The 21,433-nt window shown below is 43.4% G+C and overlaps 1 protein-coding gene across 5 annotated transcripts in view; it reads right to left on the bottom strand.

The window, feature by feature from the left end:
* Window positions 1–21,433, bottom strand: part of PALM2AKAP2 (PALM2 and AKAP2 fusion) — a 307,652-nt gene that overhangs the window by 155,301 nt on the left and 130,918 nt on the right. For 3 of the 5 annotated variants that reach the window (XM_037036072.1, XM_037036074.1, XM_037036073.1), the window contains one exon: window positions 17,161–17,856. The exons of the other annotated variants lie outside the window; for them this stretch is intronic. In XM_037036072.1, coding sequence (XP_036891967.1) covers window positions 17,161–17,856 — 696 coding nt within the window. The remainder of the gene's footprint in view (window positions 1–17,160; window positions 17,857–21,433) is intronic. 5 annotated transcript variants of the gene reach the window in all.

Raw genomic sequence — 21,433 nt, 5'->3', positions numbered from 1 at the left:
TTTTTTATTTTTTTATTTTGATACTTGCACATGTCATGTTTTGATGTTTAGACAGTTTTTTGGCCCAATGACTCAAAACAGTCCTGGGCCCCTGCATCGCACTGCCCGTCCGTGATGACGACACGCTCCTCCGTGGTGTGAAACATGCTAACCCGTTCCCTGCAGCTCTTCTGCAAAAACAGCCAACCGGCGACTGTTCAGTTGCAGACACTTTGCTGGGCTCATTCATTTAGGTGCCCTCTAGTCACTTTCAGGCCTCAAAGGGGGAAAAAAAGTTTTACAAGATGTGGAAACTGAGGCACAAGGTAGAATGACATGTGTGGGAATTACTGGACCAGCACAGCCCTCAGTGACATAGTTTCTTTTCATTCAAAAGTGCTCACATGATCATTATACTTTTTCTTCTTCTTTTTTGTGGCAAGAATAGTTAAGATCTACACCCTGAGCAATTTCAAGTTTATATTACAGTATGGTTAACTAGCCACAATGCTGTGATGATATCCTGAGTCAGGTCTACCAAATAGAATATGCAGAAGTCAAGCCCTGGCTTGTATGGCTCAGAGCGCCACATGACTGAGCACCGGCCTGCAGACCAGAGGGTCACTGGTTCAATTCCCAGTCAGGGCACATGCCTGGGTTTTGGGCCAGGTCCCCATTTGGGAGCATGAGAAAGGCAACCAATCAATGTTTCTCTCACAAATCAAAGTGTCTCTGCCTCTCTTTCTCCCTCCTTTCTCCTCTCTCTAAAAATAAATAAGTAAAGTCTTTTAAAAAAAGGATATGCAAAAGTCACATGGAGGGACTGCAGAGGTGAGGCCAGAAAAGGTGGCACTTCTACCTGGCTTTCTCTTGGGACACTTGGCGAGGCCACGGGGAGATGTTCTGGCTGACAGCCCCAGGGGAGGTCCCCGTGGACGGCAGCACCAACTACCAGACACCAGATGACTCGGCCGCAGCTGCTCTCTGATGACCAATTCAAAAGAGAACCAGAGGAAGAACTGCCTCGCTGAGTGTGAGAGGCAACAGTAACAATGACAGCAACAATAAGAAATCACTTTTTTGTGTCAAGCTACTTGGTTTGGCTGATCTGTTGTGACCAGAGCAGCGCACTGTCTTGGAAACACAGGTGGACCTCCGTTCCTGCACACCCTCGCTAAATCAAGCAGAGGCCCGCAGACCTGCAACATCAGGTGACCTGGAAGCTTGTTAGAAACGCAGAGCCTAGGGCCCCTCTCAGACCCACTGAACCCAAACCTGCATTTTCACAAGGTTGCAGAACATTTCACTTACAAGTTACAGTTTTTAGAAGCACGGCTCTGCAGTATCTTTTTAAACGTATGTTATTTTAATGGAATGCTTACAAAATTCAAATAAAAAAATAATGTAGAGGTATAAACTTCCAGTTATAGAATAAATGTCACAGGGAAACAATGTACAGCTTGGCGACTATAGTTAATAAAACTGTATGGCATATTTGAAAGTTGCTAAGAGAGGAAATGTTTAAGGTTTTCATCACAAGGAAAAATTTGTAATGATATGTAGTGACAGATGTTAACTAGACTTATTGTGGTGATAATGTCACAATACATACAAATATCAAATCATTATGTTGTACACCTGAAATTAATACAATGTTGTTTGTTAATTACACCTCAATAAAATAGAAAATAAAAAATAAGAAGTCTGACCATACCAAGAGTCAGAGAGACTTTAAGAAAATAATAATGTAAGAGACCCTAACTCTAGCACACCTACCACTTAGACTTAACAGATAATAATAGGAAGCATATATTCTAGCTGAACACTATTTTTCATTACTTTGCAAATATGATCTCATTTAACCTTCCTTACAGCCTTGTGTAAGAGGCACTACTGTATCATTCATTCATCTGTATGTTACAGATGAGGAAATTGAGGACAGAAAGAGAGGTAACTTAACTCAAGGTCACAATTCATGAGCAACAGAGCAGGTACCTGAATGCAGAGTGCCTGGCCCTGGGCTAGGCTGTTCTTTTTCTAGACAAAAAACACTCTGCCTCCTCTTCCTGTCCCCCACCTGGACCCCCCACCTTCCCGTATCTTGACTCTTTGAAAGCCGTCTCCAATTCATGTCTCCCTTTCTTTTGCACGGTCACCATCCCACTTCAGCTGGGACCCCTACAAGCACCCCAGCTGGCCTGCAGGCCCTCGAGTCCCCGCACCCCAGTCCATTTTACACTGTGCCCAGGCTGGTCTTTCTGCCGACATCGCCCCTACTGGGAGCCCTCCCTGCCCAAACATCTTCAGGGCCTCTGCTCTGCCTGGCATCTCACCCTGTCGGCTCGGGCTCCTTGGCCCTTGACACCTGCTGCCACCTCTGGTCTCCAACAGAAAACAGAACAGGACACAACGTCATTATCCGGCCTCCATGACAACACGCCGCAGCTTCCCAGTTTGCGTACCCACCTCCTCCTGCCTGGGTTTGCCTCCTTCCTCGCCTGGTCTCCTCGCCCTGCAAACCCCACCCTCACATCCCAGCTCATGGGGAAATTCTCCCCTGATTGTTTATAAAGTCTGAACTCCTGCTCCTGAACTCAATGAACACTTAGCAGTCTCCTGATACCTCCTTGTAGCATGCGCTTGTGCGTTCTCTCTCACTCCCCCACCCCTCTCTTTTGGAGTATCTTTAATGGTCAATGACTGAATGACACATTCATTTTTCTTGTGCTACAACATTCATGACACAACATTTACCACTTCGATCATTTTTAAGTGCACAGTCACTGGCATTAAGTACATTCCCAGTGTTGTGGGAACATCACCACTATCCATCTCCAGAAATTTTTCATCTTCCTAAACTGAAACTCTGTACCCATTAAACCGCAGCTCCTGATCCTCCCTTCCCCCAGCTCCTCGTAGCCTCTGATCTACTTCCTCTCTATGAATTTGACTAGTCTTGCTCCCTCACATAAGTGGAGTCATTCAACATTTATCCTTCTGTCTCTGGCTTGCTTAACTTCAATGTTTCCACGGTCCGTCCATGTTGTGGCGTAATCAGAATTTCGTTCCTTCCTAGGGACGGTTCCTTCCTAGGGACGAGCAATATTCCACTGCAGGGACAGACCACACCTTGTTTATTCACTCATCTGCTGATGGACACTTGGGTTGTCCCCACCTCCTGGCTACAGGGACTAATGCGTCCCTGCTTTCAGTTCTTTTGTGCACGTAGCACTGAACATTTTATTCTAAACAAAAAATCTATGATAGGAATTGTTAGTTCCAATTCATAGTTGAGGAAAGTGAGGGCTCAGAGAAGTTTAGTCTGATGCCCAAGACCACATGTCTAGGGCTTTAAACACTGTTTTCCCAAGGATTCCGACTTTACAAGTAAACACTTTTCTAGAATAGATGGGAAATCTACTTCCATAGGGATCCCACAGTTTGATGTTCTGTGTGATCTCTCTTAATGCCGGGGTAGTGACAATGGCCAGAAATGGAGAGAAATGACATCCTGTGTCCAGCAAAGATGAACTGGGAGATTCTTTCTCTTCCAACACGAACCTGGATGTCAAGCCTCTTGATGAGCTAATCTTAGGGCCTGAACACCAGTATTAGGTTCCTGGAAGCGCTGATCGGCAGCACCTGGGAGAAACCCCTGTGGCCTCAGACTGATTTGCTGTGGTCAGGGGGAGTTTTTTGATTTAGGGTGAAGGAGCAGAAAAATAGCTGGACAATTTGCTTTTAGAACAAAGCTGTAGTTTTCAAAACACACCCAGGAACTCAGAGTTCAGTGGTTTGGTTGATAAAGTAGTAGTATGTTGTACATTTTACAAAACGAGTCGCCCAAACAAAGGCAAGAGAGAGAAATAAATATTCAAAAATCTGTGCTAGTCTGAGTCCTCTGGTTTCATCCTATTTTTCTCTTGACCTGATTCCTCTATTTTTTTCTGCTGCATTTTTAAATAAATGCCTCAAACACTTTTCTTTTTTTTTTTTTAGGAGAAATAAAGGACAAAGGGGAAAGCAAAGAGGAAAGCCTTTAAAACATTCCTAATAGAAATCCGACATGATAAGCGCTAGTCTCATGTTACAGATGAGGAAACTAAGGTTTGATGAGTTGAAACCAAGTGTCCGAGATTACCCAACTGGCCAGTGACAGAGTTGGGATGTGACTTTGGTCCTGACTCTGAAGCCTACTTATTTTTGTTTGTGGAGTCGAGACAAGGATTCCAGCCTGGACATCTCCCCTGGATGGCGCCTGCCTACTCTCGGCCCTTCCCTGCTGCTCTTTCCAACCCTGGCTGCCCACGAGAATCACTTGGAGCCAGTTAGTAAATGCCTCAGGCCTTGCCCACACCAATTAAAACAGGATCTCTGGGGTGGGGCCCTAGTATGATTATATTTTTAAGGAAATGTCCTAGATTCCAATGTGCAGCCAGTGAAAAAATGAGAACCGGAGTGCTACATTGCATGGTGTTTCCTAGGAGAATTCTTGGACTTCTTGAGAAGTTCAGCTCATCCTATAGGTCTGAGTATGTTGCACGTGAAAAACAGGCTCATTCAATCAAAAAGCACAGAGAAGAGAAAGAAGGGAAGAGTGAAGAGAGGTTGAGATGTCCCTGAGCTGTTCCTTTCCCATTAATTCTGTCTAGTCTTCAGCGGTGAGCCAGTTTTGCAGCTTGCACTGACTTAATCCCGACTCTTCAAGAGTTAACCACCGATTCTTCTAAGCAGGAGCCAACTTGCTAAAGCTCAGAAGATGTACTGAAGCTGAAGGCGGGAGTGTTTCACATCGGACCTGCCCAGAGCCCACCAGGTGCTTGCATATTACATCACATTCCCCCTCTATCTGGAAACTCACATCTGATCATATAAATTACTTTGCTCAAGTAAGACAGGAGCCCAATCAGATCTGGCCTCCCTCAGTAAAAAACTGCTTATGGCAGAGGCAGCTCTAGCTGGAACAGCTGTGACTTTTGTTTGTTTAAATGCCGAGGATCCTGACTGGAGAGTTGAAGTTTGCTGCTGATGCACTGGATTCATTCCTTACATCGGGAACAGCGGGACAGGCACCTGGTGTAACAGAAACAACCTGAAGTCACCCCGAACCAGGGTGAATGCCAGCTCTGACTTCGCTCTCACTTCCTGTTGCTTTGAATAAGTCAAAGTTTTTTTTTTATCTCACCCTAGTCTGCAACATGAGGAATGGGGGCTTTTAAGGGAATAGAATAAGGCAGGGCAGAGTTTCCCAAGTTTTAGGGCTAAATGAGCACGGCATTACAATACTGCATCACATAGCAAGAAAGTTATTCCCATTTTGATTCTGTTTCATTCCATCTGATTATATTAGAGAGATAGAGGTAGATGTTTGACATCTCTCTAACCCTGCTATCTCCTCCTTTAATAATAAAAAAGCTGGTCCAGGGAACTGTATATTGTTAGACAACTGCATACAGCTGGAAATGAATAATACTGTTGATTTATATTGATTTTTTTATTTTTTAAAGGTTTATTGTATTCTCATTGGAGAGAGAGAGGAAGGGGGAAGAGAGGGAGAGAGGGAGAGGGAGAGGGAGACAGAGAGAGAGAGAGAGAGAGAGAGAGAGAGAGAGAGAAACAGTGATATAATTGGTTGCCTTCCACACATGCCCCAACTGGGGATCAAACCTGCAACCTAGGCATTTGCCTTAACTGGGAAGCAAACTGGCAACCTTTCGGTATATGGGACAATGCTCCAACCAACTAAGCCACGCTGGCCAGAGCAATTTATATTTATGTTGGCAGTTACTTTTATGGTGTGTGCTACCTATTTAAGATAGGACTACAAAGTTAATTTTAAGTAAATTTAAGATAAAGAAGTGGTAAAAATATCAAACTATGGTCCACAGGTGGTATACACACAGGACAAAACGAACCAAGGTGACGCCCAAAAGTCAAGGTTCAGGAAGAGCGGAGTCGAGGGATGTGACAGAACCTCAGTTGAGTCTCTGAGTCTAGTTAGGATGTGGTTGGAATGTAGGGAAAGAAGCCACCACTAAACCTGTCTGTGTACTCTGGTTAGGAATAAGCTCTTTAAGAAAGAAAATCTGAGCCAGTTTCTGACAGTATGGACGATTCTCATTCCCTTCGGAATTGGCCTGATGTTCAGGTCGTCCTCGGGTTGACCTGTGAACCCCAGCCTGAAAAGACTAGGTTCACTGCTCATGTTTTCAATGCTCAGTTACCTGGGAATAACAATATAATTGTTGTCTTGAATTTGATTAGCTTAGCTAACTTTTTTAAAAAAAGAAGACACTAGAAGTACTAGACCACATTGGTTTTAGATGAAAAGGCTTGGGAATAAAGATGCATGTTTATCAAGTCTTTGAATTGTCCAACTTCCTGCAGATCATTATTCTTAGTAAGAGCAGGAAGGAAACGTTGGAAAATACTACTATTCTGTGACCTCATGACCTCAGGAGCCCAATAAAAGATTGAGAATTTGGAGGGGAGAAAATATCATATTTAAATTCAAGTACAAAATATCATATTTAAATTCAATTGGAGATTTGCCTCTTATTATTTATCCTAAGAAGAAATATGATGTGCCCAGAACTATTCAATTATTGACCTCAAAGTTTTTGTTTGTTTTTCCAAGAGTGAAATTTTACCATGAAGCACATGATACCACAAAGTTCTAAAAATATTACATTGGTCATTTTACCTAAGGAACATAGAGTAGAATAATCTATACACTACACATTGTTGCAGAAAAGGATTTTTTTTTTCTCTTATATTTGAAGTGATCTCACCAGCCTGTGATAATCTATCATTACACAAGTCACGTAGGTGCTTCTGTTAAAAGGCAAAAGCACCAGATTCTGATACTGGCTTTCTGCTTACAGCCTGTTCATAATTTAAAATGCTTCTATCAGCTTCAAATCCAAACACAGTGCCAAATCTCATTCTTCCAAAGTAGTTGAAGGAACGTCATCCCTAGTTCTGGCTCCAATATTATCTTGTTCTGGATGAATCTCATCTCCACCATGGACTCATCTGACCCAGCCATAGAATGAGTGAGGAGAGCAGATTATGAGTCTCACACTCAATGCCAACAGGGGCCAGGCAGGCCGTATAAACAGAGGAAGCCGGCCAGGACTAAGACAACAGGAACTGGTCATGGTGATGGTGAAGAGGAGAATATGTCTCCTCTAAAGGGCAATTTTGTTCATCTTTTTTTATGAATGAGGAAGGAAACACTATCAACAGAAAAACAGGATTCCTAATTAACAGATAAGAGAACAAAGGGTGATTTCACCCTCTGCTTCTCCTCTGGGAAGGAAGTGCTGCAGAGACACCTCCCATCCTCCAGAGGGCGGTGTTATTACAGAGCATTTGCTTGAGCCAGTAAAGGCGCAAAATAAGAACTAGTTCCATTTTGTCTATTTTTTCCCCACAGATGGTTCTGTTATACAACTCTTTCTGCATCCAGTCTAGTTGCATCCCCACTCTCACGACACAGAGCCTTCTGTGTAGAAGGATGTAAAGCAGCTGAGCTAGACACTTGTTCCCCCAAGCCCAATTTTTACCTTTGCTACACTGGGCACAGTTCTGACTATTTCCGTAGATCAGTTTCCTCATATACAAAGAAGAATAATAGCAATGTCTACCTCATAAGGATGGTGTAGGATTAAAGGAAATCCTACCCACCCGGGGGAAATGCCTAGGAGTGCATTGGTAGTACTGAACTGTATACCCTTCCAAAGTTCGTATTTTATCATCTCAATTTCTCCTGCTAAAGTTAGATTTCATCTGGTAAGCTTTTGCCCTCCATGATAGCAAACGAAACCTGGAATTAAACGATCAGGTTGAATTATATAAAACTGTCAATGTTATTGGTTTGTAATATGGCAATTTCATATGGTTCAATGTAATACAAGCCGTCACCAACCCACAGGAGGGAAAAACAGCTTCCCTTTTTATACTGGTTCTGAAACCCACCTCAACGATCTATAATCAGTACAGTTGGGAAAGTTGAGACCTTTGGTAGGGGGACAGACATGGTCTCCCCACAAGTAAACTAACACTTGCTATCCACTTCCAGCTTACCAAGTGCTTTGTGTAAATATAGTTTAACTCCACAGTGACACTGGGGAAGGATGTGAGGTCACAGCTTCTTATAGGCTCCTTGATGTGTCGCTGTTGACACGTTCTAGAGCCGCGGAGTGTGTAATGTGCTATCATGTTCCAGTCTACATGCCCACACAGTGAAGACTATTTCAATTAACAAAGAGAATAACTACAGAAAGCGCCGCCACTCACTGTACAGGATGGATCAGACAAAACCCAGCTCCACAAACAGTTGGACTAGATGCTTAGAAGCCTAGAGACCCCAGTTCTGGTACGCCCAGCACTCTGACAAGGACAAGATGTCCTTGTACTTCCCAACTTTATATTGGCTAAAATTCTTACTAGTATCAGCCTGGCAGTTAGAGCAGTCTCTAAGGCACCTTTTGAGTCTCAATCTTTCCAGTTCCCTCCACACACAAAGACGTAAAAAAAAAAAAAAAAAAAAAATCCACCACGGAACCCAAACATGTAAGCCTTCCCCAGGTGATTTCATTTACCCCACATCCTTAAAGACAATGTCTTTCTGTGACATTTTTACAGGTGACATCACATCTGCCCTTTGTTCTTTCATGCAATAACTTTTAAACTTCTTATTAACTACCTAAAATGTGCTGGGCCTGCTGGAGGCCGGGGGTCAGCCAGCCACAAGCCTGCAGGCCTAATCCAGCCTGAAGGCTGTTCAATAAGTAAACTTTCTTGGAACACAGCCATAGACATTCATTTGTGTACAGTCTATGGCTACTCTCTAGCAGCTGAGTAGTTGTGGGACTGAATCATCTGGCTCACAAAGCCCCAGATATGTACTATCCGGCCATTGACAGGGGAAGTTTGCTGACCTTGTTCTAGGTGAAGAGGAAACAGCAGTAAAGAAGAGTAATGAAGTCCCCATGTGCATTCAGATGTTTAGAAGAAACTCTGGATGAAACTCAGGGGCAGCTCCAGTTTCACCTGTGAAATCACAGTCAGTGCTGCTGCTGGGGACTCGCAAGGGACAAGAGAAAGGGCGGCAGGTGTGGGGAAAGATGTATAAGAGCAGGTGAGAGAAAGGATGTGTTGGGAGATTGTATTAGTTAGTATGGAAACCAGCTGGAACAGGCAAGCCACAGGCATTCCCACTGGGGGACACCCAAACCCATGGGTGGGCCAGCTACCACACGGATCAGAATCACCTGGAGACAGTATTAAAAATACAGGTTACCAGGCCCTGACCTAGGAATCTGAAACTGAGTTCCAGAGGCGTGGTTGAGCTTCCACATCCTCAGCAGGTACCCCTGGGTGATTCTGAAGCACGTTCAAGTTTCATTAGCGTTTAGGTTTAGTGAGCGGTCGAAGACGCTCCCAAGGTGGTCCGGCTGGGCGTGCCCTTGTGGCAGGTGAGCGGGGAAAGAATCGGGGCACAGACACGCAGAGATAGATGCAGTGAAAAGGCAGTTTATTGTCTGTTAATACTGTACAGAGGAACAGAGAGAAGCTACAAGTACAGCATCGGCTGTTGCTGGCAGTGTTATTTCTGAAGTTGGTTTTTGTTTTTGTTTTTCGTCTGAAGGAAAGAGAACAGTCAAAGTACACTTCAGGTTACAAAGTACAGCAGCTAGCCCGGCAAGTCTAATTCAGAGTAAGCACGACAGGCCCCCCACCCCGCCCCCCAACCAACCACAGAATGGATATATTTACAGAGATATCACTCACCCCCGAGTGAGCTGCTAAAGCTGAAAATTCCATCAACACCTACATTCACCGAAAAGCTGCATCACACACAACATTTTCTGGAACCCCTGCGTGATTTTTACGCTACTAAGTCAGGAGCTTGAGAGGAGGAAAGAATGATTCAGAACCTCACACAGGATAGGACTCTCTCTACTTGCCAGGATAGGAATTCAGGAAATTGGGAGTTGGAGCTACACACAGAACAGTTCAGATCAGGCATGGCCCCGTGGCCTCTTCGTAGGCAAAGACTTATCATTGCAAAACCAAGGGACTAGTGGCTCCTACCCTGCCCACCTGGAGGTTCCCGTAGGAATAAGAAATTAGAGTGAATTGGCTCTCCTGTAGCACCTTCGGGCAGTTGCATAGTTCTGTCACTTTGGGAAATTGTCTACATGACACTGATGTTCATGGCTGGGCTTGCATTGAGCCTGTCAGAGGGATTCTGGTGACAAAGGAATTAGGATGATTTACACGGGAATCAGAAGGGTTCCTTCCCTTGAAATGGAAAGAGTGTTTATGACCTTGCCTTATTGGAAAAGGGATTTCAGTCTTCTAGGGTGATAGAAACAGGGTTTGTCCTGGGAGAGGACGCTGCCTGGGAAGAGAGTCTAACAGGAGGGCTGAGCAGGCTGAGGCTGGTCCCACTGTCAGCCAGAGGAATGGGTGTGGCCGAAGACCTTCATGAAAGAGAGTGTGCTTGTGATGAGAACTCAGGAATTTGGCAGAAAATTGGGGGTGGGGTGGAATCTAAGCACTGTAAAAATTTAGAATCATCTTTATGGATGGATAAAGACAATTCTTTCTCGTCTCTACTTAGCCCTGAAAATACGACGTGGCCCCGTTAAAATTTACAAGGCCAAGACTGCCTGGTAAGCTTCATATTGTTGGTTCACACATTTATGTATAGACTAGAGAGCCAGATGCTTCTGACTCGCCATTTCACATCAGTGACTCAAATGCACCGTAGTGAGTGGTCCCTCAACCTCGACATTACTCCTTCACTATGTGGAAGAGTTGGACTTTGATCGTTGCTGGGCTTGGCTTATATTGCAAAGAGCTACCTCCTTCCAAAAGACCATTATATGTTTATTTTTAAAGATGGAGCCCAGGGAGGTCTCAACCAGTATAACACAGTTTCTCTGATGGCAGCTACAGGAAGTTTGATTTTACACACTAGGTCCGTGTGGAAAAACGGGGCTTCGTGCAGTGGTGGTGCAAGAGCAGGCGAGGACCTTTGGGCATGCCCCCCCGAGGTCTGGGCTAGTGCTACAGAACTCATCAGAAAGTTACCTTAATGGAATGGAGAAATAACTCAGTCAATCAAGGGGGTTTCCAAACTCAAGCTTCAGAATGCATATAGATTTCATTATAAAAATATTTTTCCTTAAAAAAATACATAAATGTAAACTATTCCATTTCTATCACTGCTCCTCACTCCTACCCATATCCTGCTACGAGGCTTAGACTATAATGAATGGGCACACCCATCTGTAATGACTCAATCACATCATTTGAGTCCATCTAAGAATCTTGCTCTTTCAAACTATGCCAATTATGCTTAGAAATATGCTCCCAGACCCAGAGACGGGGGTCCACACGTTCACTTCCTTCACAGAGGGAAGGGCTGCAGGTCACGTGGACCGCCCCAGGAATGTCAGAGTGTGATACGGCAGGCCAAGATGAGAATACAGAATGTGTTTGGTTGCTAGCCCTGCCAAGGCAATGCCCAAGCCACGCCCACTTTATTCCCCCAGGCCAGACCTGCGAGGTTCTGCCTCAAGGCTCCCCAGGTGAAATTCACAGCTCTGAAGAGGGCTGGGCAGGGGTTGGGGGAGAGAATGTTGTGTTAATACAGCTTTGGAATACAACCTGCATTTTTCAAAAAGGACAGAAAAGGAGAACATAAACAGCGATGCTAAGGCAAACTTTTCGAATGGCACATCAGAACTCTTTTTTTTGTCATTCATTTTGTTAACATCACAAGGCAGATAACATTCTGTAAACATATATACCATACAGTACATTAACCATAGGAAAATAAAAAGAAAGCCACCCTGTAATTCTCTTTTTTCTGTATTTCTGCTCTCTCACTCTAGAAGGACTGCCTGAAGTCTAGGGAGAATTTCATGGGTCATGAGATACACTTTTCTTGTGATAAAAATGCAGTGACTTGCAAAAAAGAGCCCCAGGGGATGAGTAAGAGGCATTATGGGGGGAAGATGACCATTCACACCTCAACCTGTAGAAACTTAGAAAATAGTCACAAAATATAAAAAAGTCATTAGTTTCAGGAAACATGTTGGTTTCCCGCTTTGTAAAAGAGAGCATTGAAAAACTGTATTTTACAAAAGTTAAGGCTGTCCAGATCTTAGATGCAGAAAGTCTGTGGTCCCCCAAAATGACATATTGTATTTTCACATTGAAAGCAGGGTTGTTGTTGGTTGGTTTTTTGGTTTTGTGTTGTTCTTTTTTTTTTTTTTCTCGCACTACAGTTCTGGCCTTCCTATGTTGGACTAGAGTGGAGCGGAAGGCAGGGGCCTATGTACGTCTTATAAAAATGAAGGGTCAGGGGCAAGGCTGATCTAAGGATTCGCTAGTGAAATTGCTCTTTGAAACTCTCTGGATGTAGTCTTTACTCTATCCTTTTCTACACTCAGATCATAAGTGTTTTGGGTTTTGTTAGACTGGGAATGTTATTATGGAGTTTGCTGAAACTATGAAAATACAGACACATAACTGCAGTGTGCTCCTCGGAAAAGATGAATGTTTCTTTTTCCCTAGGAAATGCAGGAAAATTTTCCTGCTAAGACCAGAAGGGGGCTACACAATGAAGGTGAAATGGTAGCAGGAATCGAAGACCCCCCATCTTGTTCATGACTTTGAGCTGTTCTGGGACACACCCCATACCCGCCCTGTACCTGCTGGTGGTATTACTCAATAGCACAAAAGGTCCTTCCGGTTCTCTCCTAATCAGTGGAGTTCTACATACCTTGCTCAGTAAATTGAGGAGCTTCTAAAAGATGGCCCACCTACAAAGTTTCTGACACGCATGTCTTAGCTATGCTGAGAATTTGTGGTTTCAGTAACAAGTTGCATATTGCAAAAACAACGTAAAACTGCTTGCCTTGGAATTTGTTGTCAACGAAGTAACATTAAGGGAGATGAGAATATTTTCCCACGAGGAATGGGGCCTTTGGTGAGTTACACTCCACAGGGCATCTAGTGACAGGGACAGCTGAGCTTCTAGACTCCAGTACAAACAAAGAGAAAGTCCTCTGTGCATATTTTGTCTACGTTCATCTGTGTTTCATTACTTCTTTATTTTTAAATAGAATTTGTTGGGGTGACACTGGCTAATAAAAGTGCAGGTTTCAGGCATACAATTCTGCAACACATCATCTGCCTATTGTGTTGTGTGCTCACCACCCCCAGTTAAGTCTCCTTCTGTTATCTGTGTTTTGAATGGACAGGGTTAACGCTTTTTGAAAAGAAAGTACCAGCTTAGCGGTTCAATTTTTGCTTCTATCACCATATCCCCTCCTCCTCTTTCGCCGCCTGTTTGTTTGCTGGAATTAAATAACTGGTCATTGCCAAGGGTGCTCTGTGGCCCTTTGAAATGGAATTCTGCAGAAGGGAAGAGAAACAAGCTGTTTTCACACTTGGCCCCAACGTGGTTTTGCTCCAGAGCTTTGCTCAAGAGGTATCATATCTCTAGACACATAGTTTCCCCCTTTCATAAAAATTTGACCCTACCCAAAGTAAAATATTATACTTGCATATAGGAAAAACACATGTGTCACCAGGAGTAAGATGCTACTAGGTAGGAATTTGAAGCAATACATGTCTGTCAACATTCCAGAGAGAAGTCAAATCAAATAAACACTAGAATTTGTTTGAGTTTCCCGAAAGTCTTTGAATAATCGTAGGTGCTCAGAAGACTGACTGAAATGACGTTTTGGGTTTAGCCATGACGTTTTGGGTTTAGCCAGTTCCTAGCCCCTTGTCCTCTATCCTCCTAATATTAAGTGACATCCCTGGACATTATCAAATCACTGTGAGAGCCAGCTAATTTTTGCTTATATAAGGAATTCATATACTGATGGGTAAAGGAGGTACAGCTAAAATAATTCCCTGTAGTTTTTCATCAATTACACATCAATCCAAGAAAAAAAAAGTCAAGGATATACAAGTCAGCATGATTTTCCAGGATATGTAATACTCAACTGCATCATTTTACCATTCAAGGATCTTTAATTCAACGCCACTGAAAATGGATTCAGAAGCAAATGAAATATTCCTTCTCTCCCTCTTTCTCCTCTCTCCATTTAAAAGGGAACTAGTGTTATGATTTTCAAAGAAAGCCCAAGTAACTCTTAGCTCGGAAAAGATAATGGTAGTAACTGATTCTGCAATCAGCCTGGTTATGTAAGTACAGAGCGAGCCAATGACAGCAGGGAGGCAGCCTGTTCCCGACCACAAGTCAGTGTTTTCACCGTGAAGGGCAGTTACTCGTGCCTGTGGGTGGGGTTGTAGGTCTCATCCCCAGAAAATACCGGCTGAGCCTGAATGCCCCATTAGAATAGGAAAATGATACAAAATACGCAAATACAGGCCATATTTAAACACACCTGCATTTGCCATGGCCAGAAATCATTTAAATAAAGATATCACATCTTGCTTTAAAAACCATTACATGAAAAGCTTTAACAGTAAATGTATAGAGAGCACTCTAATTGATATAAATGGCTAATCCCTATGATAATTATTGGTGGATGAGAGGGCAGATTATCGCTGGTCTTTTACATCTTCTGTGTAGTGTTGTAGTGAGAAGAGCAGATAATTTTCTTTGTGAGAAACTAGTTCACTTACAGAAGGAAGGGCAGGTCATTTCAGGGAATAATTATCTGTCCTAGAAGATTCTGATTTTGTTTGTCAGCCAGCGAGCCCGAGGGTGCCAGTTCCAACCTTACACTCATTAACTGTGCTTTTAAAAACTCACGTTGGAAAGTTTCAATCCTCAAGGGAATTTAAAAAAAAAAGATAATCTATGGTAAACTTTTAGAGTTTTCTTTCTTAAATAAATTAGTAACATAATAGATTGTCCAAAACATTGAAACTCTCTTCTTTTTCAATGTAAATCAGTTTATCTGGTATGTCATTTTATTTAACATTTAAATGATGCTTCTGTGATGATTTATGGAGGAGCGTGTAATTGAGAAGTAGTGAGATTCATAGGCAGCAAAACCAGGTATTATTTCTAGATGACAGAACAGGATTATTCAATTGCAGCTGCTTTAGTGAACCTGAGATTTAGAGAAATTCCCTCAACTATTCAAAACCAAGCCAGGGATGAAATCATCTTAGAAAGCAGAACTTGGCTCCTTTATTTTTCCCCTTTTAAACTTGTTTTGTTTACATATCGGAGACAAAACAACTCACTTTGTGCTCATTAAAATGTAATTAGAGAAAAGTTAACCTTAAATAATAAAAATATTTTTCTTTTTGATTAGAACACATATAATTTCAAGCCAAGAAATTAAAAATACTAATAGAATTAGCACTGAGAAAGCTATTTAGGTCAAATTGAGTTGGTTCTGTAGTCAAGTTCTCTCAAGACTACCATATTTTTTTCTCATCTACTTTTCATAGAAGTTAGACTTGATGTAGTATATCTTATTGCATGTTTTTTGAAACTATGTTTTATGGAACATAGAGAATCTTGTGAATGATTTGCAGCAATGCCGTTAGTACTGGGCAAATAACTTAGAGGTAAGAAAGATATCTGTTACTAAAATCAGTTAAAATATCACATCTTCATTTTATCACTATATTATTATGTTATTAAATTGCTTCCCTTTGGTTTTACTATACATTTGCTTTTGGGGAGTGCTAAGAATTTATTGAAGGTGGCTATTTGCTTTTGGGGAGTGCTAAGAATTTATCGAAAGAATTGTTCATCATGTTCTAGATAAAAACTATCCTTTGATGTTCTAGAATCTCCAGAAGTTTGAGAAACATGCTTTAGCTATGTTTCAGCTATGTGCTCAGCTATGTGCCACTCAATCAATCAGTATCTGTGGAATGAATTTAAGCACTGAACGTTGGGAAGACAGGTCTTTCTTAATTTTTTACATTTTTTAAAACAGTGTAAAACTCGCTTGGAGGGTGGATAAACCTACATGCTGACATTACGGGAAACATTCTCTTTCTCGAACGGGGACAGAAAGAAAAGAGTCCAGAAGTAAGGCTCTGTAATCAACTAGGCAGGCGAGATGACAGGTAATTCAGTTACAGCACCGTCTGCAATAGAGTGGGGGTCTCACAGCCCCCACTGTGGGTCAGAGAGTCTGTCCTAGAAATACGGCCACTGCAGAGATGCACCTCACAAGGATCCCCTTCATTGGAAATAGATGAACATGATCAGAAAATCTCCATGAAAAAGAAAACCATATAAAAATGTACATTGTTTTGCGAGAATAGAAGCAAGGTTCGTGGATTTGCCTACGTCTGGAGACCACTACTGATGCTTAAAACAATGTTTGTTTCACGTCCTTAGAAAATTAAAAAACGGTGCTTCTTCTATAAAGGGTCCATCAGTTAAGCCACGAATGAGGGACAGCTGCTGATGGGCAGGTGGCGGACATCAGTCCCTACGTTTCAGCTGTGACAAGCACTGGGCTCTTCCCTCTTACATCAGCTTCGTTTCAGGTTTAACAGGAGGGAAGCCATAGATGCATATACTGTAATCTGGAAGCTTGTGTAAGGCAGCAAAAAAGCATTACCCTAGATTGGGCAGACTAAGTAAGGTCTGCTTTCGGCTACACTAGCAACCGGCTAGAGCCAACAGCAGCTTGCCACACCAGAGATGAAAGCAAAGATCCACAGCAAGGGAGGCGAGTGAGACGCCAGCAACGTGGCGATGCGTGAATACGGTATGGGAACACACTACCAAACGAAACCCCGGGGCCACTGGGTTCAAGTCCAGTCAAGTGAATTAAGGCTACTATATAACTCGCTGATGTGAAGAGTCCATTCCCATGGAGCAGTAAGGAATCGATTCACTCTTGAAGACACAAGGAAAGGTTTAGAGGAAAAGCGAGTTCTTGGAAAGAATGGAGCACGCACATGCACGTTGTCTCTGAGGTGAGGAAACTGGAGAAAAATGAAAGGAGGGGGGGAAATAAGAGAGATCAAAGCAATCCGACTGCAAGGCAGGCAGGTGCTGGCTTCCAGTTCACAGTATTGCAGTTAGTGGTACAGTGAGGTCTAGGCAAGTGGAGAGCACAGAGGCTGCCCAGAAGCAAAGGGAAGAAAGAAGTGGTCACATGACAACACAGCACCGACAGCGCTTTTTCTTTTGGGTACCTGGGGCCGGCTCTGCGGCCAGGCTCTCTTCCTTCCCTTCCGGGGACGAGGGCTCTGTGGTGTCTGAGACAGGCCTCCCAGACACAAGCTCGGCCGCATTCCCGTCAATAGTGGACACATCCGTCACTGTCTTCTCCCTCAGTGACTTCTCATCGTCTTCGTCAATGAGGACCAATTCAGCCTTGATGGTCTCATCATAGCCTAGCACCTTTTTAGTCTCCTCTTCATCCTCGATATTCTGGTAGCCCATGAAAATCATGGTGACGGGCTGATCCAGGTTTGCCTCCGGCCCTTCAGTGCTGGGGGCTCGGGCCTGCTGCCCTGGGTTCCCGGAAGAGTGATCTTTCCTAGACTTATGGACCATTTCTAACTTGGCCTCTTTGCAGAGCACGTGTTCCTTAGGGGGGCTGAGGCTCCCATCTGCAATCACAGTCCTTTCTGACCCGTGCCCTCCTCTTAAGCTTGATTGTCCAGCCTTCTGAATAAGCTCTTCTACGTCCTTGGAGCTTAATCTGTGCACTCCGTTCTCTACTACGGTGCCTCCTGAGCGCACCTCATACACTACTTTGGTACCATCATCATAGACTCTGACTCCTCTCTGATGGACCCCCTCTGGGCCAATGGTGGATGCAGAGAGAATCTTGGTCTCTCCTGTTTGTTTGTCTTTCTCCACATTAATTTCCATGGCGTACACAGCTTGAATGAAAACAAGAGAAAGGAAGTGCATGTTACAACAAAAAAAGCCAGTGAATGGTTAATTGCCAAACAGACCAAAAAAAAAAAAAGAGGTTTTGTGCCCTTTTTAGTCTAACTGCCAAGCATCTTGAGTGTTAAAGTAAGTGCACATTGTGGACAGAGGTGGTTACATATGGGTTTTAACACAGCAGCTTAATGCACTGGAAGACAGATGTACAGGGTTCCCACAGCTCACGGACACTCACACCTCCAAGGAAGATCTGCGGCCACATGGCCACAAGCAATTGTTTAGATCCAGTTAAGGAATCGCAGGGAGGCTGGCAACATGCAAGTTTACCTTGATGGACAGCTTACCCTCAGCTTATAGACTGTTGTAAAGCCCTTGGTTAAGATGTATCCTAGTTTCAAAATGGTATCTTTTTTAACCCTTTCAACAACCATTCCACTACTTCTTCACCATCTCCCTTTACTGTCAACGGAGAACATGTGAAGCTTTTTGCAGGTGGGATATGTACTATAAAACAGGATTATTTGCAAAATTGAAAAGCTGCAAATGTAGTCAGACAGGGAAATTGTTAATTAATGCTCTGTGTTGATGAATAAATCGTTGATTTATGCTCTGTGAGTCCTTTGGTCACTTAGCTAGGTTTCTCCAACAGGAACTAGAAAGAGAACAAGATAGAGGGCACGTCATCCCCCTGACACTGAAACCTGATGACAGGGATCACAGGAGCCACCTCTTCTTCCGTGTGCCCGGCACCCAGCCCTCGTGGTTCAGCCCCGTACCACCTTTCTCACCTGTCCCCTTCTCTCTGTCCCACCGCCAGTGCTCCGCCGGAGACACTGTTTCCTCTTCCCTGGATCATTGCGAGAGCTTCCCATTCAGACTTCCTGCTCTGGTCTCATGTTCTGCAGCTCATCCCCAATCCACTGGGACCAGTCTGGGCTTCCGAAGGACCAGCTCATTCCTGTCCTACAGTCTCCGTGACACCCCATCCTTTCAAATCTGTTACATCAGAGGCTTCTATTTTGAGTGTGAGGAAACTGGGGGTTAGACCCATGGAGCCCGTTCTCCCCGGGCACCTTTCTCTGTATGACTCATGGATACCTCAACCTCTGCAGCTTCCGAACTAAAACCACCTGCTTCTCTCCAGGACTTCCCCAGTCCTGGTGATAAATGATACCAGTGCCACCCAGCCTCTCAAGCAAGAAGGCTCAGAACTGCACCCAATTTGTTTTGTCCTTTTCTTCCTGATTATTCAATAGCCAAACAATTCTTGAGAGTCACTAACTGTTTCCGACCTACCCCTGTGCCTCTCCTTCCACTGGCTGCATCCCCGCTGTCCTAGGCCAGGCCCTCCTCTGCCCTCCGAATCCCGCATCACAGCCTTCTTTCCGGTTTCACCTGCCGCTTATCTCTTCTCACGGCCAGAGGGCCAAAGGTCGCCTGAGGCGCCTCTGTATAGATTTTTAAGATCTTTGAAGGCTAGTTTTTTTGCCTGCCATCTTTCTGTGGTCCCCCCTCCCCGCCAGCACCTACCTTAGTGCCTTTTGTACAGAGGGTACCTGATATACATACCTGTGAAACAAACTACTGATTGAAAAGTCTGATTGGGTTGTCTTAAGCTAATCACAGATACTTTGTGTAATATGACACCCATGAAAAGGTACACACAGTAATTAAGGTTTGAACTGGTTGGGAAAAACAGCAATGATATTGTTCCATCTGCTTGTGTAATAAAATGTAACCTGTACACAGTTGACACTTAACTAAAAGACTCTGAAGCTAAATCCAACACTTCATTTTCATCGTGTCCATTTTGAAAGTTTCACTGTTGAGCACAAAGATCTTGCGTTTGCTTAAGAGATACAGTGAGAGGCCAGCCAATATTTGTCATGGAGGTACATGGGGCTCACACAATGACCGTGACATGAAGAGAAATATATCCATGTTTTTTCCTGATTTTCCACAAAACGTATCATCAGAAAAATAGAATAGGCATTTAAAATTTTGCATAGGCCACAAGAAGTTAGTTCTTTAAATATTACACTTCATTAAAAAGTACATTTGGGGGGTTAAATATTATGTCCTATCACTACTAACATACTCAGGGGACAGATTTATAAATAAGAAAGGCAATAATGATTATTAGTTGTAGGTACAATAGTTAGTTATCTTCTAAACATGCAGCAATATGTGAACAAAAGGACACCTTTACCTGCAACCAACACAGAGTATGGAATAAAGTATTTCTATTTTTATATTCACATGACAGGATGCATATTATTGACATGGGAATCTTCAGAGACAGCCCTCTCACTCTGCCCCCCGGTGAGGATGCTGGGGTTGTGTTGGTCCATTTTCCCCTTCCCCACCCTGACCCTCAACCTCCTGCTGTCTTTGCCTGTTCCGATAATCAGGGACTAGACAGAAAGGAGGGATGCTGAGGTGTTCTCGGTGGGAAGGGTTAAATGGATCCATACAATAAAGAGTTGAGAAAGAAGGAGTTGAGTGGAAGAGACAGTAAACGCCGTGCAGGCCACGGAGAGAGAAGGAGCATTATGTGGGGTGAGATGACGCTCTGGAGTCAGTGATAAGTGGAGGGAAGAAATGAAAATATAAGAAATGTGTCTGGGTGGAGATATGCATTGGATTCCTTTTAACATCCTTCCAAGAAAAAAAAAAAGGACAGGTAAAGAACAGAGTTTATTTATTTATTTATTTATTTACTCACTTACTCACTTCTTACCTATACCTGTGATTTTAAACTGTGGTCTGTTCAATGTGACATGGCTCTGACCCTGAACCCCCGTTACACGGTTTCATTAGGGTTCCATATCACTATTTCTATGTACCTGTGGTACACTGCCTTTCCAATATTTCTAGAACGTAAGGGTAGATCATTTAAAGACATTTTTATAAGGCAATAAACCTAGACATTTTATGCCATAAAGTACAGCAACATCTGTATTCTTTCCCCTGACCCCCGCTAAAACATAAGGCTTCAAAGGAACCACAGAGTTTTAGCAGGTTTCCCCAGAGTTTGATCCCGCATTCCTTGTCTGCACTCACTCCCTTCACTAGTAAGGGGGCCTTAGGTGAACACCAAGGAGATCTGGCTTAACGCAAAAGGCAATCTTTCGACTTCATGGATGTACATGGAGGATGTTACTAGACATTCAGAAAACGACACAGGAGTCACGAGCGTCCATCTTAAATGTGTTGTTTATGAATGAGTCTTTGTATTTTGCTCCAGTTCTCGGACAACTGTATTTCTGAGACATTGTTAACTAAGGTAAGTATGAACCCAGGGGAAAACGAGACTTACATTTTAAATTGAGCATTTTGTCTTTGATGCATGCACACAACTGTAAAAACTTCTGCTTCTACTACTGCCAAGGAGCGTGCCCCAAAGAGCGCTCGCTTAGCCCATGCGGTCATCTCTAACCACAAAGAACCCTCTCTAATCCACCTTATTCTTCTGTCAAGCTGCCCCACAACACAGGGCCACTAAAATCTGTGTAGTGAAGAGGGTCCTGTGCTCCTCCCATTGAGAACAAATGAAGACGGGTGCTG

The sequence above is a fragment of the Sturnira hondurensis genome, unplaced genomic scaffold, assembly GCF_014824575.4.
Source record: "Sturnira hondurensis isolate 20B ecotype Veracruz unplaced genomic scaffold, ASM1482457v3 Scaffold0022566, whole genome shotgun sequence".
Lineage (NCBI taxonomy): Eukaryota > Metazoa > Chordata > Mammalia > Chiroptera > Phyllostomidae > Sturnira > Sturnira hondurensis.
The sequence above is the reverse complement of the archived record's forward strand: the minus strand, read 5'-3'. Positions and strand labels throughout refer to the sequence as shown.